Source organism: Cygnus olor, chromosome 6 (assembly GCF_009769625.2).
Source record: "Cygnus olor isolate bCygOlo1 chromosome 6, bCygOlo1.pri.v2, whole genome shotgun sequence".
Taxonomy (NCBI): Eukaryota; Metazoa; Chordata; class Aves; order Anseriformes; family Anatidae; genus Cygnus; species Cygnus olor.
The window spans coordinates 13,814,560-13,834,046 of NC_049174.1; the positions used below are offsets into that span (position 1 = coordinate 13,814,560).

Sequence of the window (19,487 nt, forward strand, 5' to 3'; positions counted from 1 at the left end):
AAAACACTCACAAAAAATTTAAATATTTACTATGAAATAATGTCATAATCTTCCAGCTTCAGGTTTGAGGAGGCAACCAATCATCTCCTCATATCTAAAATGTGTTAATCTAGTAAAGATGTCGCTGCAATACAGATTTTTCCCCACTAAAATTTGTTAGCTCTCACAAGATCAGCTGTCTATAAGTTTAAAGACAAATCAGACAGCCTGCAGGCACAGGTTTTTGTCTTTTTTGTTTTTTAATCAAGTTGTTCCACTTCTGTGTTGTTAGACTACTGCAAGACACAGAAGGTGGTTAAAAAAAAAAAGTAAAATATAGAGAAGAAAAAACCCCGCCGCTACACTTTAATTATGTATCTACAGTGCCTAAACCAAGGAACTAACCCTGACCTCTGCTAAAAAGAAGTGGGAAGACAGCAAAACAGAACATAATGAAAACATGTAATGAATTATCTATGCATAAATTACTCTTTCAGTTCCAACTAATCCACTGCTATTAAGCTAAACATCCACTTCCAAGCAGATACAAGTTTCCCGTCTCTTAAAACTGTCATTTTTACTAAGAAACAGAAGAAAAGTTTCAGTATTTCCATGTACACTGTGCTACGGGACTAAAGGTTTTGGGCTGTAACACATTTCACTCTGATTTCTGTAGAGTACTGAGACCCCACTGTTCATTTAAAAATCTTTCAGTCCTCATCTAGAATAGGCAGCAAGGAAAAATACCAAATTTTCTACAATGATGGTATTAGCTTGGCTTCTCTTGTTCTGAACATTATCTTTACCAGCAAACACAAAATAAAAAATCCACCTTCACAAATTACAAGAGGATTATAATTAGTCCTGCTTTTATTTATTCCTTTAAGAACTGCCAGTAACAGGCTGTCTCATGTCTTCCTCCAGCAAAGTTCATCTCTCAGAAGGTCATGTTAAATTTTTCAGACTCCTGAGGGATACAGTCCCGAAAAGTTTCCCAGTACTTCTACAGTGAAATGTTTTCTAGAGAATCCAGGCAAGGAAATTTCCTTCCTATTAGCTTCTTCATAGAGGAGCTAAAAGTCCTCCACACTGCCCATCATTTCATTTACCCAATGTGCACCTTTCTAATTTTAACTACTTAATTTAATGAACTGATTTACTTCAAATGGAACAGTTTTCCTACTTGAATGAGAATTATAAAGTAAGCCAGGTCTGAAGCCTTTCCCTTCAACTGACCAGGTTTCACAATCATAAAATATTAATCACGATGTTCTTTATTTTGCTTCCCTCTGAAATACCCATTACTGGCTACAGTTAGAGAAGGAACATTGACCTCAGATAGGCTGCTGCTCTGATGAGAAGCCTCAGATAATTTTCTTAGGTGACTAGGTGCTATTTTATTTAAGTGCTATAGGTCATAATGATCAAATTCAATGGCAGAAAGGAGTATTTTCTGGTAAAAGCAGCAGTCACAATAGTGGTTTTCTTTTCTTCCATAGCACGGAGCAGCTCTCAGGCTGAAATATTAGTTTCATTAACATCATTAAACTTAACATGACTTATTTAAATGAAGATTTATAGTATCATGACTCGGTGGTCCTTCATGGCCCTAAAACCTTTGAAATACAACAAGACAGACACCTGCACAAATTATAATTTACTTATTTTCCAGAAAGAACAGCGCGAAAGGAACCAAATTATATATCAAGATGTTACTTACGTTTTTTTGTGGAAATAACTGTTTTCATCGTTTTATTAATAAGAGCTTCTAATACAAATAATTAGTTAGATTCAATCAAATTAAGATACTAGTAAGAAAGATAGATAGTCTCTAGTGATTGATTCATTATTTTTTCTTTATAAAACAATTCCTCCTAAAGAAAATACCTCTATAAAACAGTTTTTAAAATAACTCCGCACTTCTCTAAGGAGAAAGCTATACAACAGCAAAATCACTGCCTTAAAATATATATTCTTTAACTTTTAAAATTCTGGTAAATTTCACAGAAATGCCAACAAGTTTTACAGAGCAGTGTTTTCTGAATTCCCCCTAACTACACTGTTTTAAGAAATGTGAATGTATTGCAAATACTTGAACATATTTCATAATTTTTAGGGAGTGGAAAAACAACCAAAAAAAAAACCAACAGCTCATTTTATCAATACTTTCAGGCAAAACAGTGTTTTAAAAAAATCTCAATGTACTCGTCTCCTCAGGCCCCTAGGATGCACAGCAAGTTATATTTTGGTAGAACTATTTCACTGGAGTTCTGCATTTAAGGAAACACTGCTCCTCTCTATGTTGCTGTTGATGGTTTTTTTGGTCAGTGTTTTTCTTTAAGTCATTAATCTCAATCCAGATTATGATGAATCACATACCTACAAAAAATTACAACCAACACAGAAAGGTTCTTGGGAATACATTGTTCCGACTAGTTTTTCCTCTACTCCTTGTCTGGTTCAGCACTTTGATGCTCAGTCATTGAGTGGGACCCAATCTATATCCTTTGTCATTTTTCCTTCCATACTCCTCCCTCCAAGGGGGTTTGCATATTTCAACAAAAAATTTGAGAGAATTAGGTTCATTATTGAGTGTTTTGTGATATAATAGAGAAGACCTGTCCATTTCAGGATTTGAAATATAACACAGACGTCTTGTCATCTTTCTCACTGCCAAAGTTTCTGATGACACCACCAAAATACAAGTGAATACAACCACCATCTTCTGAAGAATCTCAAATATAAGCAATAACTTGGTTAACCTGATAAACACTAACACGTGCTCAGATAACTCCTAAGAGAACTTAGATGATCTAAAACATGCTAGTAAAAGCATAAAGACAACAATAAATCTGAGCATAGCATGAGCAGAGCTTGATTAATCCACATAAATTAACAGATCAAGAGACAAATGAGTGCATATATTTGGTGATGCATAATAACTACCTCAGGTGAAACAAACTGTAGATGACTTGAGCAAAATTATATAAAGAGAAGAAAACATTAGCAACTAAGCTAAGTTCAATACCTGCATGATGAACACTAATCAGCTAGCATGTAACTTAGAGGCCTGGCAGGTGCAAAGAAGGCTGGAAGAGCACTCCAATTCCTTTCCATGATACCATTCTAAAAATACACATCAGTGCCAGCCAGCAAGAGAAGTACAAAATGGCATAAAAAAGCAGGTGACAAGGAGGGCTCAGAGGGGAAAAAATGCAGACAGACGAGTCGAGAAGCACAACCATACCAAGGTGAAAAAATCTCCCATGAAAGAAATGAAATGATGACACACAGAACAAGACTAAGAAATTAACTCTCTTGTATGGAAAAGACTGATTTTTATGTGCTCTTAAAAGGGAAGGTGATCTCTCCAGCAAAACCCTGGCATGGGCCAGAAAACCAGAGTCCCTGCTCTGACAGACTTCTGCACATGCTTTGGGTATAGAACTTCATGCCTCTTTCCTGGAACCCCATCTATATAAAATGGGAATATTAGCACTTGTTTTTTCTCAGGTATTTGTGAGGATAAATGCTCAAAGATTACAGCATGCAGATATTATTCATTACACTGTTTTTATTTTATACTGTTTTGACAAACAACTATGAGTTGCAGAATTACAGTAAATGATTATTTGCTTTCCTCAAAATTGAAATGGAAATTTATTTTTGATGTCTTACCTGTCACACACACATCTCCCATATGACACTTATTATATAACATGTTATTATATCACTACAGTTTTTCAGCAAACACAATACACTGGACAAAGTGTGTTGAATACCTTAATTCCCTTCCCTACTCAAAAAGGTTATTTTAGCACAACCTTAATCTCCACTCAAAACTGAAATTTAGGCTTAGGATGGGGCAGGAGAGTAACAATATGAAAACACTTTGCTGTAAATTTGCCAGGTCAAATCCTTATTATCAACACTGAGGATTTGAATGACCTACTTTGTGATACTATACACCAAAATTAACAAGTCAGGCTGCAGTAACAAATGTAAACTGCTTTTTTAAGCAGTTATTTAAAGGTTTGTGGTGTGTTTTTTGTTTTGTTTTGTTTTTAACTTCAGTTCAGCCATTCAGGATTTTCCTTGTGATTTCAGGAACAATAAACCCCAAAACTAAATATTAAACTTGTTGAGAACACCTAGTTTCTTCTTATTTCAGCTATACCGCTATCAAATTCTACTGTATTGGCTTCCAAGCCAGATTATATATTTACTTAAGTTCCATTCAAAATTTAGACTGGTCAAAATAGAAGGTATTTCCCAAATTAACAATATGAACCCTACTACCTTCAGTTCTAACAGCACTAGCCATCTCTGGTCTGTTGTAAATGAAGAGAGGAAATAGATGCATTCAATCTGACTACCCTAGTGAGGTAATGCACAGGGAAATACTGCAAATATTAGCTATAGTTTTCACAGTGTATAAACATAGAAATAAAATCTACTACAGTATATAGTGAAGTAATAACCTTACAGAGGTGACATTTTAACTGAAAAAGATTGTTTTATGATTATATGGTTCAGCCAAATGGTTATTTCAGATATAACATACTACGTAAGAACATCCTCTATCTGGAGACATTAAATACTTGCAAAATTGCAAACCACTGAATATACAACAGTATCATACCTCCATCTTACCCTTATACTGCAAACACAAGTAAAACTTTCCATAATTGCCAACCAGGGTAAAAGATTGCCATGTGCAAATAAATTCTTCGGTATATGCACTGAGTGAATTTTTAGAATGGGAAAAAGGATGAGGAAGAAGAGATCATGATGATAATGAGCACAACACAGGCGCAGGTGGAAGAAGTCAGTCTTGACTTGCATATTGACAAAACATGCTCAAGTCAGCGCCGCACCGAAGATGTTCCTACCTGACAGGGAGCCGGGCCCTCTGAGATGACAACAGTTCTGTAGGTCCACTGAGGTTCATCTCCCCATCCTCAAAGGATCCCTGGGAAGCACCCTGTTGAGAGATTTCAAAGCACATTTTGAAACTAAGCACGTATTTACGCCTATAGAACACTGACTGTGTGGATATTATTGAGCCAGTGCTTGAAAGAGAAAACGAGTAGTAAGTAACATCACCCCCCTGACAGGGAGGTCTGAAAAGCCCATTTTGTATGGAGCGTATGCAACAACTTTCACAGAAATGGGAGGGCATCTACAGTCCTGTTTGCTCAGTCCAGAGTCCCACCATGCTTCCATTGACATTCTGGTTCAATATGCCAGAAGGCCATTCCCACCACCTCTGGGAAGAGAGAGGAGTGAGATTTTGCATCAAGGCCCTGTATAGTCAGTAGATTTCCTCCCTTAACTTCACACAACCTAACAGGACATTCAGAATCTCTCAACCCATTGCAAAAAGACAGAGTGATTGATGAAACTAGTCACCAGCCACCCTGGACTTGTATAGGGCAGGCTATGGTATGCTTGGGCACCTGTCTTTAAAAAGCTGCTCCATGCTGACAGGGAACAGTTCAAGCTGAAGGCCTCCACAGAGGTGGAAAAGCTACCAATACTGCTTCCTCCCCTGCCACCTCCTTGCTTATGATAGATTCCCTAAATCTCAAACAAACTGCTTTTTCTGTCCCTTGGCAGCTTTACTCTGGTAAAGACATTTTCACATTAACTTCACAGAAAACGAAATTATGGAATGACTTGGCCAGGCACAAAAATACAGTGCACACAGGGACCTAACATTAACGCTAACACTCTTTAAAACTATTAACTTTCCTTTCCTGATCCTTAGATTCTTCATGTTTGCATTTTTTTCCATACTGGAAAAGGGAAAGAGGTACCAATGAGATAAGACCACTGTCAGCAGGTGATATATTAGCTTTAATGTACTGTACTTCATTGCAACCCTCACGGCAATAATGTAAACACAGCAAAATCCATAACAAAGACCTTCTTTGGAGAGGTCACTTCTGCCAACTCTGCAACAGGAATATAGCTGGAAGACATAAATCTTCAGCTGTCAACACACTAAGAGAATTCAGTTCAAAGCTTGATCTTAACTAGATAAAGCCAAAAGTTAATCACCATTTTTTGTTGCTACAGTAGTACAATTTTCCAATGTATATACTTGCCATATCAAGTCGTGTCAAAGCAAATGGTAGCAATTTGGAATAAATTCCAAACAACTAAGTTAACTAGTTAGACAATCTTATTTTCTACAAAAGCTTTATGGTGTATAATAAAACTTCCAATTTCTCTCAAAAGATGGATCTACTCAGAAAGGCGGCTCTACCCAGAAAGGCCACTTTACAGGTTTGGTGTTTTCAGTCTCTCAAAGATTTGAGAAACTTATTTTCAGTGTATAAGCAGAAAGAAGGTTGTAGGAAGAGGGGGCTGCTTTTGTTTTAGAAAAGAATCATGACCAGCCTCGCAAGCAAACTTTTGGATTATAAATCAAGCTGGATTTCTGTCCCTCCTTTTCCCTCCCCTTTTGTTCACTCACCACCCCACGTCTTTGAACCTATTATCTTGGCAGCAATTCTCTTTGCATGTTAATCAGAGCACAAGGCAACAGAGTTGGCTTCCACTGCAAAGCCAGTATAGCTCACTGAAAGTAACTTCTGTCACTAATGGAAGAACTATTTGAAAAAATGTGTATTGAGTGTATGCCATCTCTTCCAATCCCTCTTCACAGTGGAACCACACGTCAAGGAGCAATTCTTGTTGTATGAAGCATATTCCATACTAACCTCATAAATCACAAACTCAACCTCAAGCAGCAAGTTAGCAACAGAAATCTGACACACAGCCTTCATATGTTGACTTCATCTTGAAAAAAAGACAGAGCCTTGGTAGCAGCAGATGCCAGAAGGAGACAGACCTCATCAACTCTAAGCTCCCAAACCTAACCTTTTTTAGCTAACCAGAGAAAACATTGGTACTACAAAGGGTATTCATTTTGAAAAGTTGAAAATAGCCAAACCATGAGCAGATTTTGGGGTTGTAAATTAACCTGACTCTTTTTTCTTCCAGACATTGGCTGCAATACAGTGCTGCTCAATGCATGAGTGAGAACTTGCTACTCATGCCTCAGAACAGTTCTTCTATTTAAAACTTCCCTTGCAGTCTACTCAAGTCTGCACATGCTACATTACTTCTCTATTTCTGGGCTTTTGGGTACTGTTGTTTTTGCTACAGCGAGGTTACATCCATAGTTGTCCTCCTTCCCCCTTTCCTTGGGTAACTGAGATTTCACAGCAATGACAAATATAGATACCAGAACATGATCTCATCTCATGTTTCTGCTGACTGATTCACAGGTTTAAAACCCCATTTTTGATCAACAAGTCTAATGTCATACTTGGAATTAGATTTATTTAGTCACACAGCACAATGTTGGCAAGTGCACAGCTACACTGCAAGATAAGTAAAAGGTTGTTACACAAAGATGGCAACCAACTGTTCTCTTTTCTGCTAAAGGTAAGATCTGCAAAAGATGTCAGCAAGCTGGAAAATAAGGTTGTTATAGCTATTAGGGGTATCAGACCTCCAACAGAGGTCTTCAAGGACAGATTTTAAAATGTGTCAGGAATGTTTCAGGGCATGTTTATTTCTGTGTTAGAAAAAGTGGTCCAACCTTGTGAAGTGCCTGACAGTCGCTCATCTCCACTGTTCCATAAGGGAGAGCTTCAGAAAGGAATTAGAGGATGAAGTCTGGAGTCCGTAACTTCAACTACAGCTTTTTTTTTTCTTTAACATTCAATGGTAAAGGCTGCTAAAAGAGTAGTTATCCACACCTGAGCTGGACCGCTGAGTTTTTACAGACTTCAGAAATGCCACAGGGAGGGTTCAGTGTCATACTCCCCCCTCCTGAACATCATCCCCAATTTTTATTTGAAGGCATACAGTGCTCACACACCACAGATTATGGCATGCTAAAATCAGTAAATACAGTTAAATATATTTGAAGTCTTAACTTATCACAGAAACATGAATCATAATAGAGATTCATAATCATTATCAGACTCTCTGAGAATGACATTAGAGTTCCAGTCACGTAATAATCACTACAAACGGGCAAATTCCTTTTATACTTCAGCATTTCATTAGAGCCACAGTAAATTTAAACAGATATCTCCTGCCCAACAGGCTGAATGATAGCAAGCCAACGATGCATAACTATTAGAAGACAATGATCCAAAACACACAAATTCTTAATACCTTGTTAATAAAGATCAATTGTCAGTTTTTCAATAGCAGAATTAATGACACTGACTCCCAAAACTTTACTCAAATTCAGCTGCCAGAGTAATACAACAGAATTGCAGTTTTCAGTTAGGAAATAGGCGTAAATGCAAAAAAGTATGGTAAACAGAAAAATCAAGAAGGCACATGCATCTAAGAAAAGTGGCATTATTATTATTTTTTAATTTATTTACATAAGGATAATTTTAATTAAGCATTTTTTCTTAGGGCTGCAAAAAGCAAATTTTTCAAATTAGGACTGAAACAGAAGAGAGGGATCCTATTAAATAATAGCTCTCTGCAAACAATTATAACCCAAATGCTTGAAAGTATCTCGTATTCATTACATGACAGTTCTTGAACTAGGTAAATGTGTATGTGTAACAGTTGGAGTAACAGAGTATATGCCAGTAACATTTTCTACCCTGCAAATGTGCACCATATTCCCAATTTAACAGTCAGCATGGATGGTATTGGCTCCCAAAACAAATATGCTGAAATCAGTAGAGCATCGTACTGAGATTAGAGTATGAGAAATGCAGAAACATGCCCCCTCCCTTCCACCCCCCCTTCTTTTTCTCTCTTTAAAATGCTCCTTTTACAAAAAAAAAAACAAAAACAAAAACATAGAACTCTTTGGAACCTATCAGCTTAAATAAAAAATGAGAGTGGCACTTTTGAATGTAGAGATTAAAGTATAGGTTTCTGGCTAGAGAAGGAGAAAGGGATAGATAAAATTAGCTCAAAACAGTCAAAGCTCCTGTTTTGACTTCAAACAGAGGGAGCAGCCCTGAGCAGCCAACACAGCAGAGGGCTGCCTGACAGCAAGGCCACTGACCAGCCCTGCACTGTGTTAGGCCATTGCTCTGCTTTTCTGCTATTGTCACAACTAAGAAAAGGTATATTTTCAAGTCTTAGAAAAAAAAAATCTGCACCTGATCAGCTTTCCAGCTAAACTCTGGTTACGGTGTAGTTTTCCATTATCTTTTAATTCAAAAGAAATTTTTCACTGAGGGTCTCCTATAGCAATATTTTGTAAATTCACTCAAGAGTGCACTATACCACGTTGTCAACATGACAGATCTTTAGAAATAGTCAAGAGCCACCAGCAGGCATAGAAGGGCTGTTATTCACCTCTCTGACAGACTCCCAATACTATTCTTAGGACAAGATGCAAGTTTGCAGGTCATTCCAAACTGCAGATATATCACTTTTGGAAAAGCTATGCAGCTGGAAAAAAAAAAAAAAAAGGTCCTTTTCTATTTGGAAAAGGAATTCTTATTAAACAATAAGCAACAGTAGACAAATCTCAGAACTAGATGGGAAGTTTAGAGAAACAGTAACTCTGTGTAAACAACTGGAGAACATCCTGAGTGCAGGGTATACTTGGAGTATAAAGCAGTCATCAGATGCTAACCATAAAATTGAAGGAAATAAATAAGATCTATTAATAAGAATTACAAATGGTATCCACTCAAAGTCTGGCATATCCCAAGGGAAAATATCTTTATTTCAAACTTTATTTTAATGGCCAAGTTAAAAGTGAAAATATATGCCTTAAGTTCCAGTTTATAGTATTGTATTCCCTGAGGAGGTCAGGCTTTTAAAACAAAGGAAAGACCTCCAGACCCTGCAGCAGAAGGTCACGGAGCAGAGCGGCAGGTCGCAGAGCTCGCTCTCCCTGCTTGGCCAACGTGGATCCTCCTCCAAGAAGGTTCAGTGGCAGTTCAGGCCCTACCAACACAACAAACAATCGGATGCAAAGAAAGCTGTGGGTGAAAGGGACACTAGTTTACAAATGCAGGAAATGTCTCATCTACTGCTCTCACAACAGACAACCCTAATTACCATATTTAAAAACTGAGCATTTTTAGCAGCACTTTCAGGATCATGTGAGCATTTCTGACAGCCAGAAAGAGTTTAAAAAGCCACAGCACTATTTTTAGCTTGAAAAATCCGCACTTTCATAAATATTCCCAAACCGATTAGTAGCCGCTACAAAGGTGTTTACCTTTACTTACAGCAACAAACACAACAGCTGACATTGCATACCAAATACCCCAAACCATCTGGCTCAAGGAACGCGTGTACATGCTGGGTTTTGTTCCGTAAGAATATAAACAGGCACAGGTTTAAGTATGCTAACCTCATTTGAACCCACGTTACACAACTCTTGATTTAACATTCAGCAGTTAGACACGGGGCTGGTTCCAAGCCCTGGCAGAGCGCAGGTGACCGCGTGGCAGCCAGGTCTTGCCGGGCCTCACCGGGCCTGCTGGAAGGCCGCAGAGGTTGTGAGCTTTGTGGGGCTCCTGGACAGCTTGGAAGCCCGCTTCCCCCACAGGAACCCGGGCCTTTTGTTACCATGCTCCTGTCACCGTAACATTGTAAAACGAAGAATGCAGCAAACCACAACTTTCAGTAGGTTACACAAAACCAAAGTCACTCATATGCTAGACAGGAAAGTTAAGTTTTTGTCAATATCTATCTGCATTTCATCTGCTTACCTAGTTACCTGCCCACCCACACAACTTTCCATAATAACCAAAAACACTTCCTGAAATGTATTTGTAAGTGGAATGGTTTGGTACCGCAAAAGTTAGTATAATAATATACCTTTCAAAAAAATCAGATGAAATTTAAAATATCACTTTCCTTTTTTGCTTCAAAGTGTAATGAAATAACCAGCAAACCCTTTTAAAACTAACCGATAATAGAAACTGAGTAAGCTGTTCAGTATGCTCTTAAATGACATTACAGAGCTTGTCCGAAAGAGAAATTTTGATCAGACATGCAAGCTGTCATACTTAAACAAGTGTATTTATAATCACAACTGATTTATCTAAATTTAAAAATTCATAACCATCTAAATCCCCACACTATAACTATCATTGCTATATCACGCACAGAAACCAAGGCAAAACAGGCCGATAAAAAGCTGCTAAGCTAAACGAAAAAATATTAGCATTTGATACTGTGTATTCCTTACTTTTCCAGCGGTCTGCTTGATTTAAATCACTCTGCCTCCACAAAACATGATGAGTATTTCTAAACAGCTTACAATACTTCCTTTTCACTTACTGATTAATCTACATCATGCTCTTGACTATTCAGAATGAAATTCATTTTAAATGGATAATTGATGCAATTGTGCAGTATCTGCAAATGCAATTAATCACTTGCTAAAGATGATTTTTAGGCAGGCAACAAATATAAAAATAAGAATCATGCAACTTCTTTCTGTGTTGTCAACTGAAATGTATTCTGCTGGACTGGTAAAGGTATTTTTCAAAATCAGAATAGCTGTACATCTTCGGATATTTTTAACACAATATGCAAGTGGATTCATGTTTAATTAGCACAATGCAAAGACAAGCTGTAATACAGTTTGGCTTTCAGCAATTACATGACAGTTTGAGGAACCATAACAGCAACACCTTCCCCTCTCAACTACCAGTGGGTGCCTTGAATGTTGTAGTGAGCTGGTCTTGGCACTTAAAAAGATATTTTAAGCCAAGGGCATAAATAGACGTGCTCCTGGGAATCAGTCTGGAGTAGATTAAGAAATTATTCCACTAAAGTGTTTGCTACCAACTCTCTGCTGAGGGTTATCCTCACGGCTGAACCATACTTGTGGACAGCATACTTAGTGTTTGTTCTTCAGTGCTAACTCCTTCCCTGGCAGGTCTACCTACTCAGTGCAACTTCGCACTGGGGCAGATTAGGTGTAACTGAACCACATGCACAGTTCAAGTGATGTACTCCATATCATTGTGAGAAGTGGGACAGGAACATCTTAAGGATACATGGCCATTTCCAAAATGATTGTTTACACCTCAGAGCAGTGGTCAACAACTGCTGCCAAAACAGTGGGAGGGCACACTGGGAACAGTAAGCAGGTCTCTCTCACACCTAGAAAACGGGGAAGAGTACCTCATGGGGTTAATCATGGGAAGCAATATCCTCTATCTTCCTAATCACCGCTGGTCCAAATTCAACAGATACCTTAAAGCCACTCCCTTGTACCTGGGCAAAATATTGTCGATATCAAACACAGCTCCCAGGGAGTACAGGAGTCAGCATGAACCAAACCAGGAGAGCCCCTGTTCTCTGCGGACAGAAGTGACACCAACCAGTCTCATACCTCTTAACGTCCAATAAGCTCTTCTGGAAATGCTCAGCTTTGCAGCATAAAATACACTTTGCCAAAATCAACCTCCAAAGTGTCCTCCCTAACCCAATTTGTTTCCAGTCTTAACCATTAAAAATGTAGCTCATGAACCTCCTGAAACTGCATGGAAACAGCAACACTCCATTCCTAAAGTCATGAACAAACAGTAAAGTCCTCTTTTTAAGAGCAGCAAGGATTGGTTTAAGCCTGGAGATCAAAACTGTTGCATTTAATTTTGGTCATGAAACTTTCCAAGGGTCCTTGGATGAGAAATTTCTCTCTAACACCGAGTTAGAAAAAAAGAAATTTCCACTAACTGCAACAGTAGTGGAGTTCACACCTTTATTGGCATTTGGTTTACATGGCTGAAGGGAAGGAAGAGGTGCAGCGAGAGTGCCTGTGTAAGTACTTCCTTTTGTGAAAGGCTCAGAGGAAAAGAAAAATGAGAACTACCACAGTGAAGTCTCCAGAAGTAGCTTTCCTGCACATAAAACTCTGGACTTAAGCCCAACATTTTAAGAATTTCCAGGGTGAGGTGTGAGCAATGTATTTTCCAAAATACTATAAAGCAGCTTTTAAAAGCATTGATAGCATATTGATAAATATTTGGATTTAGCACCTCTACTGGCCAAGAACCAATTCTTGAAGTAGAAGGAAAATTTTCAGGAGAGTAAAAAAAGTAACTACCAGAAACATAAGTAATATAGTAAGTGTTCGCAACTTTTAGAAGCTGTCAGTATTGGAATAATTACTGCAATGATGGAGGTATGTGGCCAGTCATATGACCACTGGAAACTTTATAACAGACAATTATTTATTAGCCCTCCTTCCCATTTATCATGTTGATTTTAATTGCTCTTGCTTGGGTGGGCATTCAAACATATACGTATGTTACTGAATGCTTCAATAGGGCTTTTCATGACTAAAAACACATTAGGATTCTATAAGGTCTACAGTGGTTTAGAAAATGAACCTCTGTTTTCTTCAATGAAAAAGTGTCAGGGTCTGCCCAACATCAGAGAGAAATCAGTTGACCAGTACCTATAGAAAGAGCTACACTCAATGTTGATGTTTTTCCTGACTGAAACTATATTAAGAAGACAAAGTAGCAAAACCAGGCAGAGAGTTTTGCTGATTTAAATACCCTTTGTTTGTTTCTGAGTGTGTCTACATGGTCTTTTGAAGACCAGAGGAAGATCTCTGCCTGCACCGCAAGGCAACTAGAAACTATAGGGCAGCATTAGCAAGTCACTGTGTGAGTTAGGTTATTATTTGTGTCTCAGAAAGATTATTAAATCGAGCTCATGCATGCTAAGAACATTTAAAAAGATTTTGGCTGACCTAAAGCATGAGTACTCTTGTGCCTAGTTGTTAGAAATCAAGTACATAAACCCTGAGATTCTACTAGTGTAATGTTAAAATATTAATATTTTATTTACCTCTTAGTGTTTTAATTAAACGCTGTATTTACTGTCCAGAAATCTATGGCTCTCTTATTTACAGGGACCATTTAGCAGTGCTATCGGCAATGCAAGAAAGTGAAGAAGTAGGTGTTTCCAAGAAAAAAATTATAATTTCTTCTGTATTACCCACTTGGAGGCAGAATCTGTATTCAAGAAAGTTCACAACCTTTGGACATTTGAGCTACTATACAAATTATTTGGGGGCATTCCCATGGCAACGAGCATCATTTTAGAAGTGCTCATAATTAGCACCACAAATGCACATTAATCTCTTTTCTTGGTTAGAAACTGCCATGGTGCAATTAATGATATTGCAAAAATGGGAAAAAATCACATTTCTGCAAGAAAATCCAGCAAATTTTCTCAGACCAAGAGACTATCATATTATTTTCCCTAGTCTGACTCACTATTTCAAGCTTCCCAAGATCTTGAATTGACAGAACCATTTACAAAAGATTTGCAAACTATAAAATCCTCTCATTTACGCAAAGAGGAACTACTTGTATTCCTTTAAAAAAAGGAAATCTTTGAAAATGCTATACAATACATTGAAATGATTTCTTCAGAGCATTACTTAGTCAACATTTAAAGTCTTATCTAAGCATTCTTGCACATAATTCCACATCACTATTTCGCCCCAAAACAGAATTCTACTTACACCACATAAAACTACTAATTCTGAACACCTGAAAAAATACATATATATATATATATATTTACAATACAGAAAAGAGAAAAAAATACAAATGCAGTTGCTGTATCAAATCAGAACTTTCTTCAGCCACACCAATGTGCAATCAGTATTATCTTAAAGGCTGCTAAAGAACATGTTCCATCTAAAAGCTTGATGAATAAATGACATTCTAGCCTCACATCTCTATTCCTTGCAGTAAATCCTGTATTGAATTTAGCTGTCTTTCTCAATCCAAAGGAAAGTTATGGATATGTGGGAAATCTCAATGATGCTATCATTGTCTACTTTGATATTTAGAGGAAAAAACAGGGAGAAGAGGGAAAAGGAAGGTAGGTCAAACAACCAAATGAAAATCTGCCCTCACCACCACCACCAGTGACAGTGGGAGTGGATAAGGAGGGTTCAAAATTCAAAAACCAAACCGGTTTTCAAAATCAGTAGAGGGACTGAACTGAGGAACACATGTATTACTTCACTGCTATCTCGAGCATGTAACGTATAGCCTGAAACAAGTTAGGTTGGTGACAGAAGTCCATAGTTCCGTTGATTCTGCATCAGCAAGGAAAACCAAATCATTACCGTACAACCACCTGCCACAGCACTGCTCACAACCTGAGAGCACCAAAGTTAACTTCTGTCCAAGATGAGAAAACTGCACTCACTGCTTTGGAAACCAAAGTTACCTCAGTAAAATGCTGTAGTGGTGTAAGGCTATCCTTTACCTTGCCTTAGAAATCACTCTCATCATTAAGTCAGGACGACGGTCACTTCAATAACCCATCCAGCTGACACTTTGGAAGAGACCCAGCTGCCCACAGTGCCCCCACCTCCTCAGACACACCTTTTTCCAGCAGCACAGCACTACCAGGCAGCACAGCCCTGCGCTGTGCCCAAGGCTGCCCCAAGTGCCCACGGCCTGCAGAAGAAGCATGGGGCCCAGCCTGGGCACCGCTCACCTCCTCTGGTGGCACTGGCCGTGTGCTACAGTCTGCTTCCTCCGTGTACAACGTATGCTAATAATTGCTAGTGATGTTACTACTGCTCCTCATATGGGATTATCATAGTGAAGCAACAGCACTGATTAATCAATTAGTATGGATTCATTAGAGAAGAGATGAAAGATAGAGCAATGTAATTGTGTTTACTGAACAATGGATGACAGTGTGCTTAAAAGCACAGGCTTTCTAATAATATACAGCCACCTAGCATGATATATACATAACATTATGAATATTTAGAACATTTTCAAAGCAGAGCTAGAGAAAGAACAATCAGAATGCGAATGTGTGTGTGCAAGTAATGCTGGAGCCTGAGGAACACAGAGGGGAGAAAGCACAAGACATGATGCAGAGGGAGGTGAATATTTTAGCTTTGACTCCTTTGTAGAACAGCTAAATCATGACCTGCAGTCCAGTATGCACAGGTGTGTCTGCACAACACAGTAGCCAACAATATAAACAAAGATGTTTCAAACATTATTAACCACGCTGTGTTAAGCCGAAGAAAATCAAAAACCAGCATGCTTTTCTAACTAAACACCAACACAGCTCTATAGGAACAGAAGCATCTAGAGTAACAGAATTTTTTTTTCTCCAGATGTCTTAGGTGCGCATCCTTTACTGCTCGCCCTTGACAGAGGCTGAACATTGAACTGACATTAGTAATGAAAAACCGTGAATACCAAGCTCCCAGACACGTCTCATGTTTTGACCATATGATCCTCTTTAAGCACTAATTTTATAGTTGAAGATCCCTTCTTCTGCCTAATGGTACTATACAGACTGGCCAGTAATGGATATCAAGAGATGAGAAGAATTAATTTCTTGAAAATATGGTGCAGTATAGAGGTATTGAAATATAGCTCATGCTACAATCTGAAATGATAAAGACCAAACAAAAATGTAACAGCTTACAGAAGAAATGTTTTGTAAAAAAGCAGTGGTAAAAAACATACCCGCCATACTCCATGAAATCCAAAATCTTCACAGAACTCAAAGACCAAGATCCCATGAGAGACCCAATCTATAGCGTGACAAGGATTTGAACGCTCTCAGAGACCCACTCATCCAGTGTTTTCCCAAGACACTGCCACAGCGTGCCAGGGAACCACAGTTTGCGATTAGCACAGAACTTCCTCAGCTTGGAATGCAGCCCTTGAACACAAGGTACTAAAAATTACATTGCTTGTTTAGATTAAAGGCACTTTCATTCCTGCTGGGAGTTAAGTATTCCCCCCTTAACTTTGTGGGCTGCAAATTTATTTACTCTCCAGTACATTGAGGCATTGAGTTAATGAAAGACTTATCAGCTTGCTTCAGTCTAAGTGGCTTACTGGTAACAGTCTGAGCATCATCCTGCAGCCATCTAATATTTAACCATTTTCTCCCTACTATAAGTGATGTTAAACTCTCAAAAGATAGCTTTATTTATGTATATATAATTTTAAGTTGCAGGTGAGGTTCATCCAAAATTGTCTCTGGTCACAGAGACACTATGAAGTCTCACAACTTATCTCCATACAGGAAGGAATTATGTCCCTTGGAAATCCTCACCTCCCTTAGGCTTTGGGCATTTTCTGAACCAAATTCTCAAAAAACCTGCCCTGACACTGAGGACAAAGAGTCATCATGACAACCTAAGAACAAACCAACACAAATCAGCCTTGCCAGCTCTCTATTTGACAGGCAAACCCTAGCATTTTGCATTCTTTAAACCTAATTCTAAGAAAAACCTTTTCAGAGGAAAACCAGGTCATCAGTCTTTAAGAAATTGCGGAGGGACCATGGGAACATCTCAACCTAGACAGCACCAAACAAGTGAATAAGGGTTAAATGTTGTCTGAATCTCTTCAAGGAATTGAGAGTTGAATGTAAGAAAACACACCACCCTACACAAAGCCCTTGATCTTGATCCTAATTCTCAATGGAAATTAAGACAACTGCGTAGCATTTTAATTCTGTACAACAGTATACAAAACCTTATTTTAGGATCTAAAATTACAGGCACGGTGGTGTTACCCTGAATTTATGAGTGGATATTATTAATAAATCTGAGTTGACTCCTATGAGTCAAGACATTACTATCAGTGGCTTATCTTAAACCTAGCAGGTAATTTAAACCAGAGGCGGATCACCTTAGAGTATATTGTTATTTCCAACAAATCCTTATGAATCATAATGGTATTTTCAACCTCTCCTAGGATTTTGAAAAGTCATCCGAAAATAACCTTTCATAGTATGATCTGGTTTCATGTTAATTATTAACTACATCTTGAAATAACAGCACTGGTTAGTAAATAATTTGACAGCACTAAAAATTGCAGTGGAAGAAAACAGGATTTATCACATGGCTGAAAGAAAGCAGGGTGAACAAAATACATTCAAAGATGTATTAGCATATTCACTGGGAATAAAACAGCACAGTAATAATAAAACCATATAGATTAAGATCAAGATATAACACTTTCTTTGCACTACTGATCAGATTATGAGAGAACAATATTGTACAGCAAGAGCCCTCAACGGTGACTTTTAAAATTATTTAGAGAAAATAAGCAAAAGGGAATCACGAAGTTAACTTCATTTTCACACTACAAAGTTGTATTTATTGACAAAACTGCTTTTTTTTTTTACAGTTATAGATGGGCTTAACTGCACTACAGTTTTTGATTGATAGCAACATGCTTAATTGCAAGGACAAATGTCAGAAAACATTGCTGCTCCTGAGGCGAGCACGACAGGTGACATGAACAAGTGAATAATTCTCAGTAAGACAAAAAAAATAGCATAAGCTATTAACTCTCCTAATTCTTGTATGTGTTCCTGGACAAACATGCCTGTTTCTCCAATTTTTCTCACAAGAAAAGTGAATTATGAATTAATGTGTGTATATATATACACACATACATATAAAGGCTTACACAATGACTTCCTGATTTTTATTTATTCCTATTTTAAAACAAACATTATCCCTTACACATCAGTGGTTTCCTATAAACAAAATATCCCCGAGGCATGTTCAGTATATAAGTGGTTACCGCAAAGTGGAAGGTAGTAACAAGCATCTCCTTGCATGCTTTTATATAGCTCCATCACTTCCTAACCTCTCCACAGAAGATGTTCAGGCTGGTTTCAGACAAGCAGAGAAACTACACACTAAGACAAAATGGCTCTCTCATTTCCAGTTCCTTCATATGAAGGACCCTGGATAATCTACTGCCAAGACTCCAAATCCAAAACTGTGGTGCACACAGCAAAGTGCAAAGTAAAGTCCCAAACTACTTTCCATACTCTACAGCATAATGAACACAGTGAGGCACAGGGATGCCGTGCAAGTGTGCAGACATAAAGCTTTCACTTCAGTATTCTACTTAATTGAGACTTTTAGAAATGTTTTGAATAGTTATTAAAAAAAAAAAGTTTACTTTCTCCTTTTAGGGTTAAGAAACTCAGAATTTATGCAGTCATTTAACATTTAAAAGACATTGGATCACATTCAGCAAGATAAAATGTGAAAGCTTTGCTTTATGAACCCCTCGTTTCAGCTGCATTGCCTTCTCCAAGACTGCCATTTATTACAGCTCACGAAATAACAGAATCCTATTAGCACTGTGCTTGGGTAACTGCCTTGGATTGAACTGTTTCCTTCCCTTTGTTGATGTTTGAGTCGGTTTGTCTCACACAATGAGTGAAAAACAGAAGAAGGTGAAGCAAACTATAGTAAAAGCTGTTTCATGAGCCAACATAGTGAAGGTGCTCTTGAAAATAACGTGACTAACAGACCTGTTTTACGTATAAGCGAAAGTAGCCTATAAATAAATCTTCAGGCAAGCTACAGGTCTATGCAAACCTCTGATGACTTCTAGGATACATCTTTCCTGTAGTTTGTCCCAAACTGCAAACCCCATTCCTCAGACTTCCTCATTTTACTCTGCTGGCTTTTTTGTTTTGTTTTTAAT

At 38.0% G+C, this 19,487-nt stretch overlaps 1 protein-coding gene across 3 annotated transcripts in view; it reads right to left on the reverse strand.

The window, feature by feature from the left end:
- PARD3B (par-3 family cell polarity regulator beta) overlaps positions 1 to 19,487 on the reverse strand; it is a 401,278-nt gene that overhangs the window by 232,591 nt on the left and 149,200 nt on the right. For all 3 annotated transcript variants that reach the window (XM_040560832.1, XM_040560833.1, XM_040560834.1), the window contains exon 5: positions 4,872 to 4,963. In XM_040560832.1, the coding sequence (XP_040416766.1) occupies positions 4,872 to 4,963 (92 nt within the window). The remainder of the gene's footprint in view (positions 1 to 4,871; positions 4,964 to 19,487) is intronic.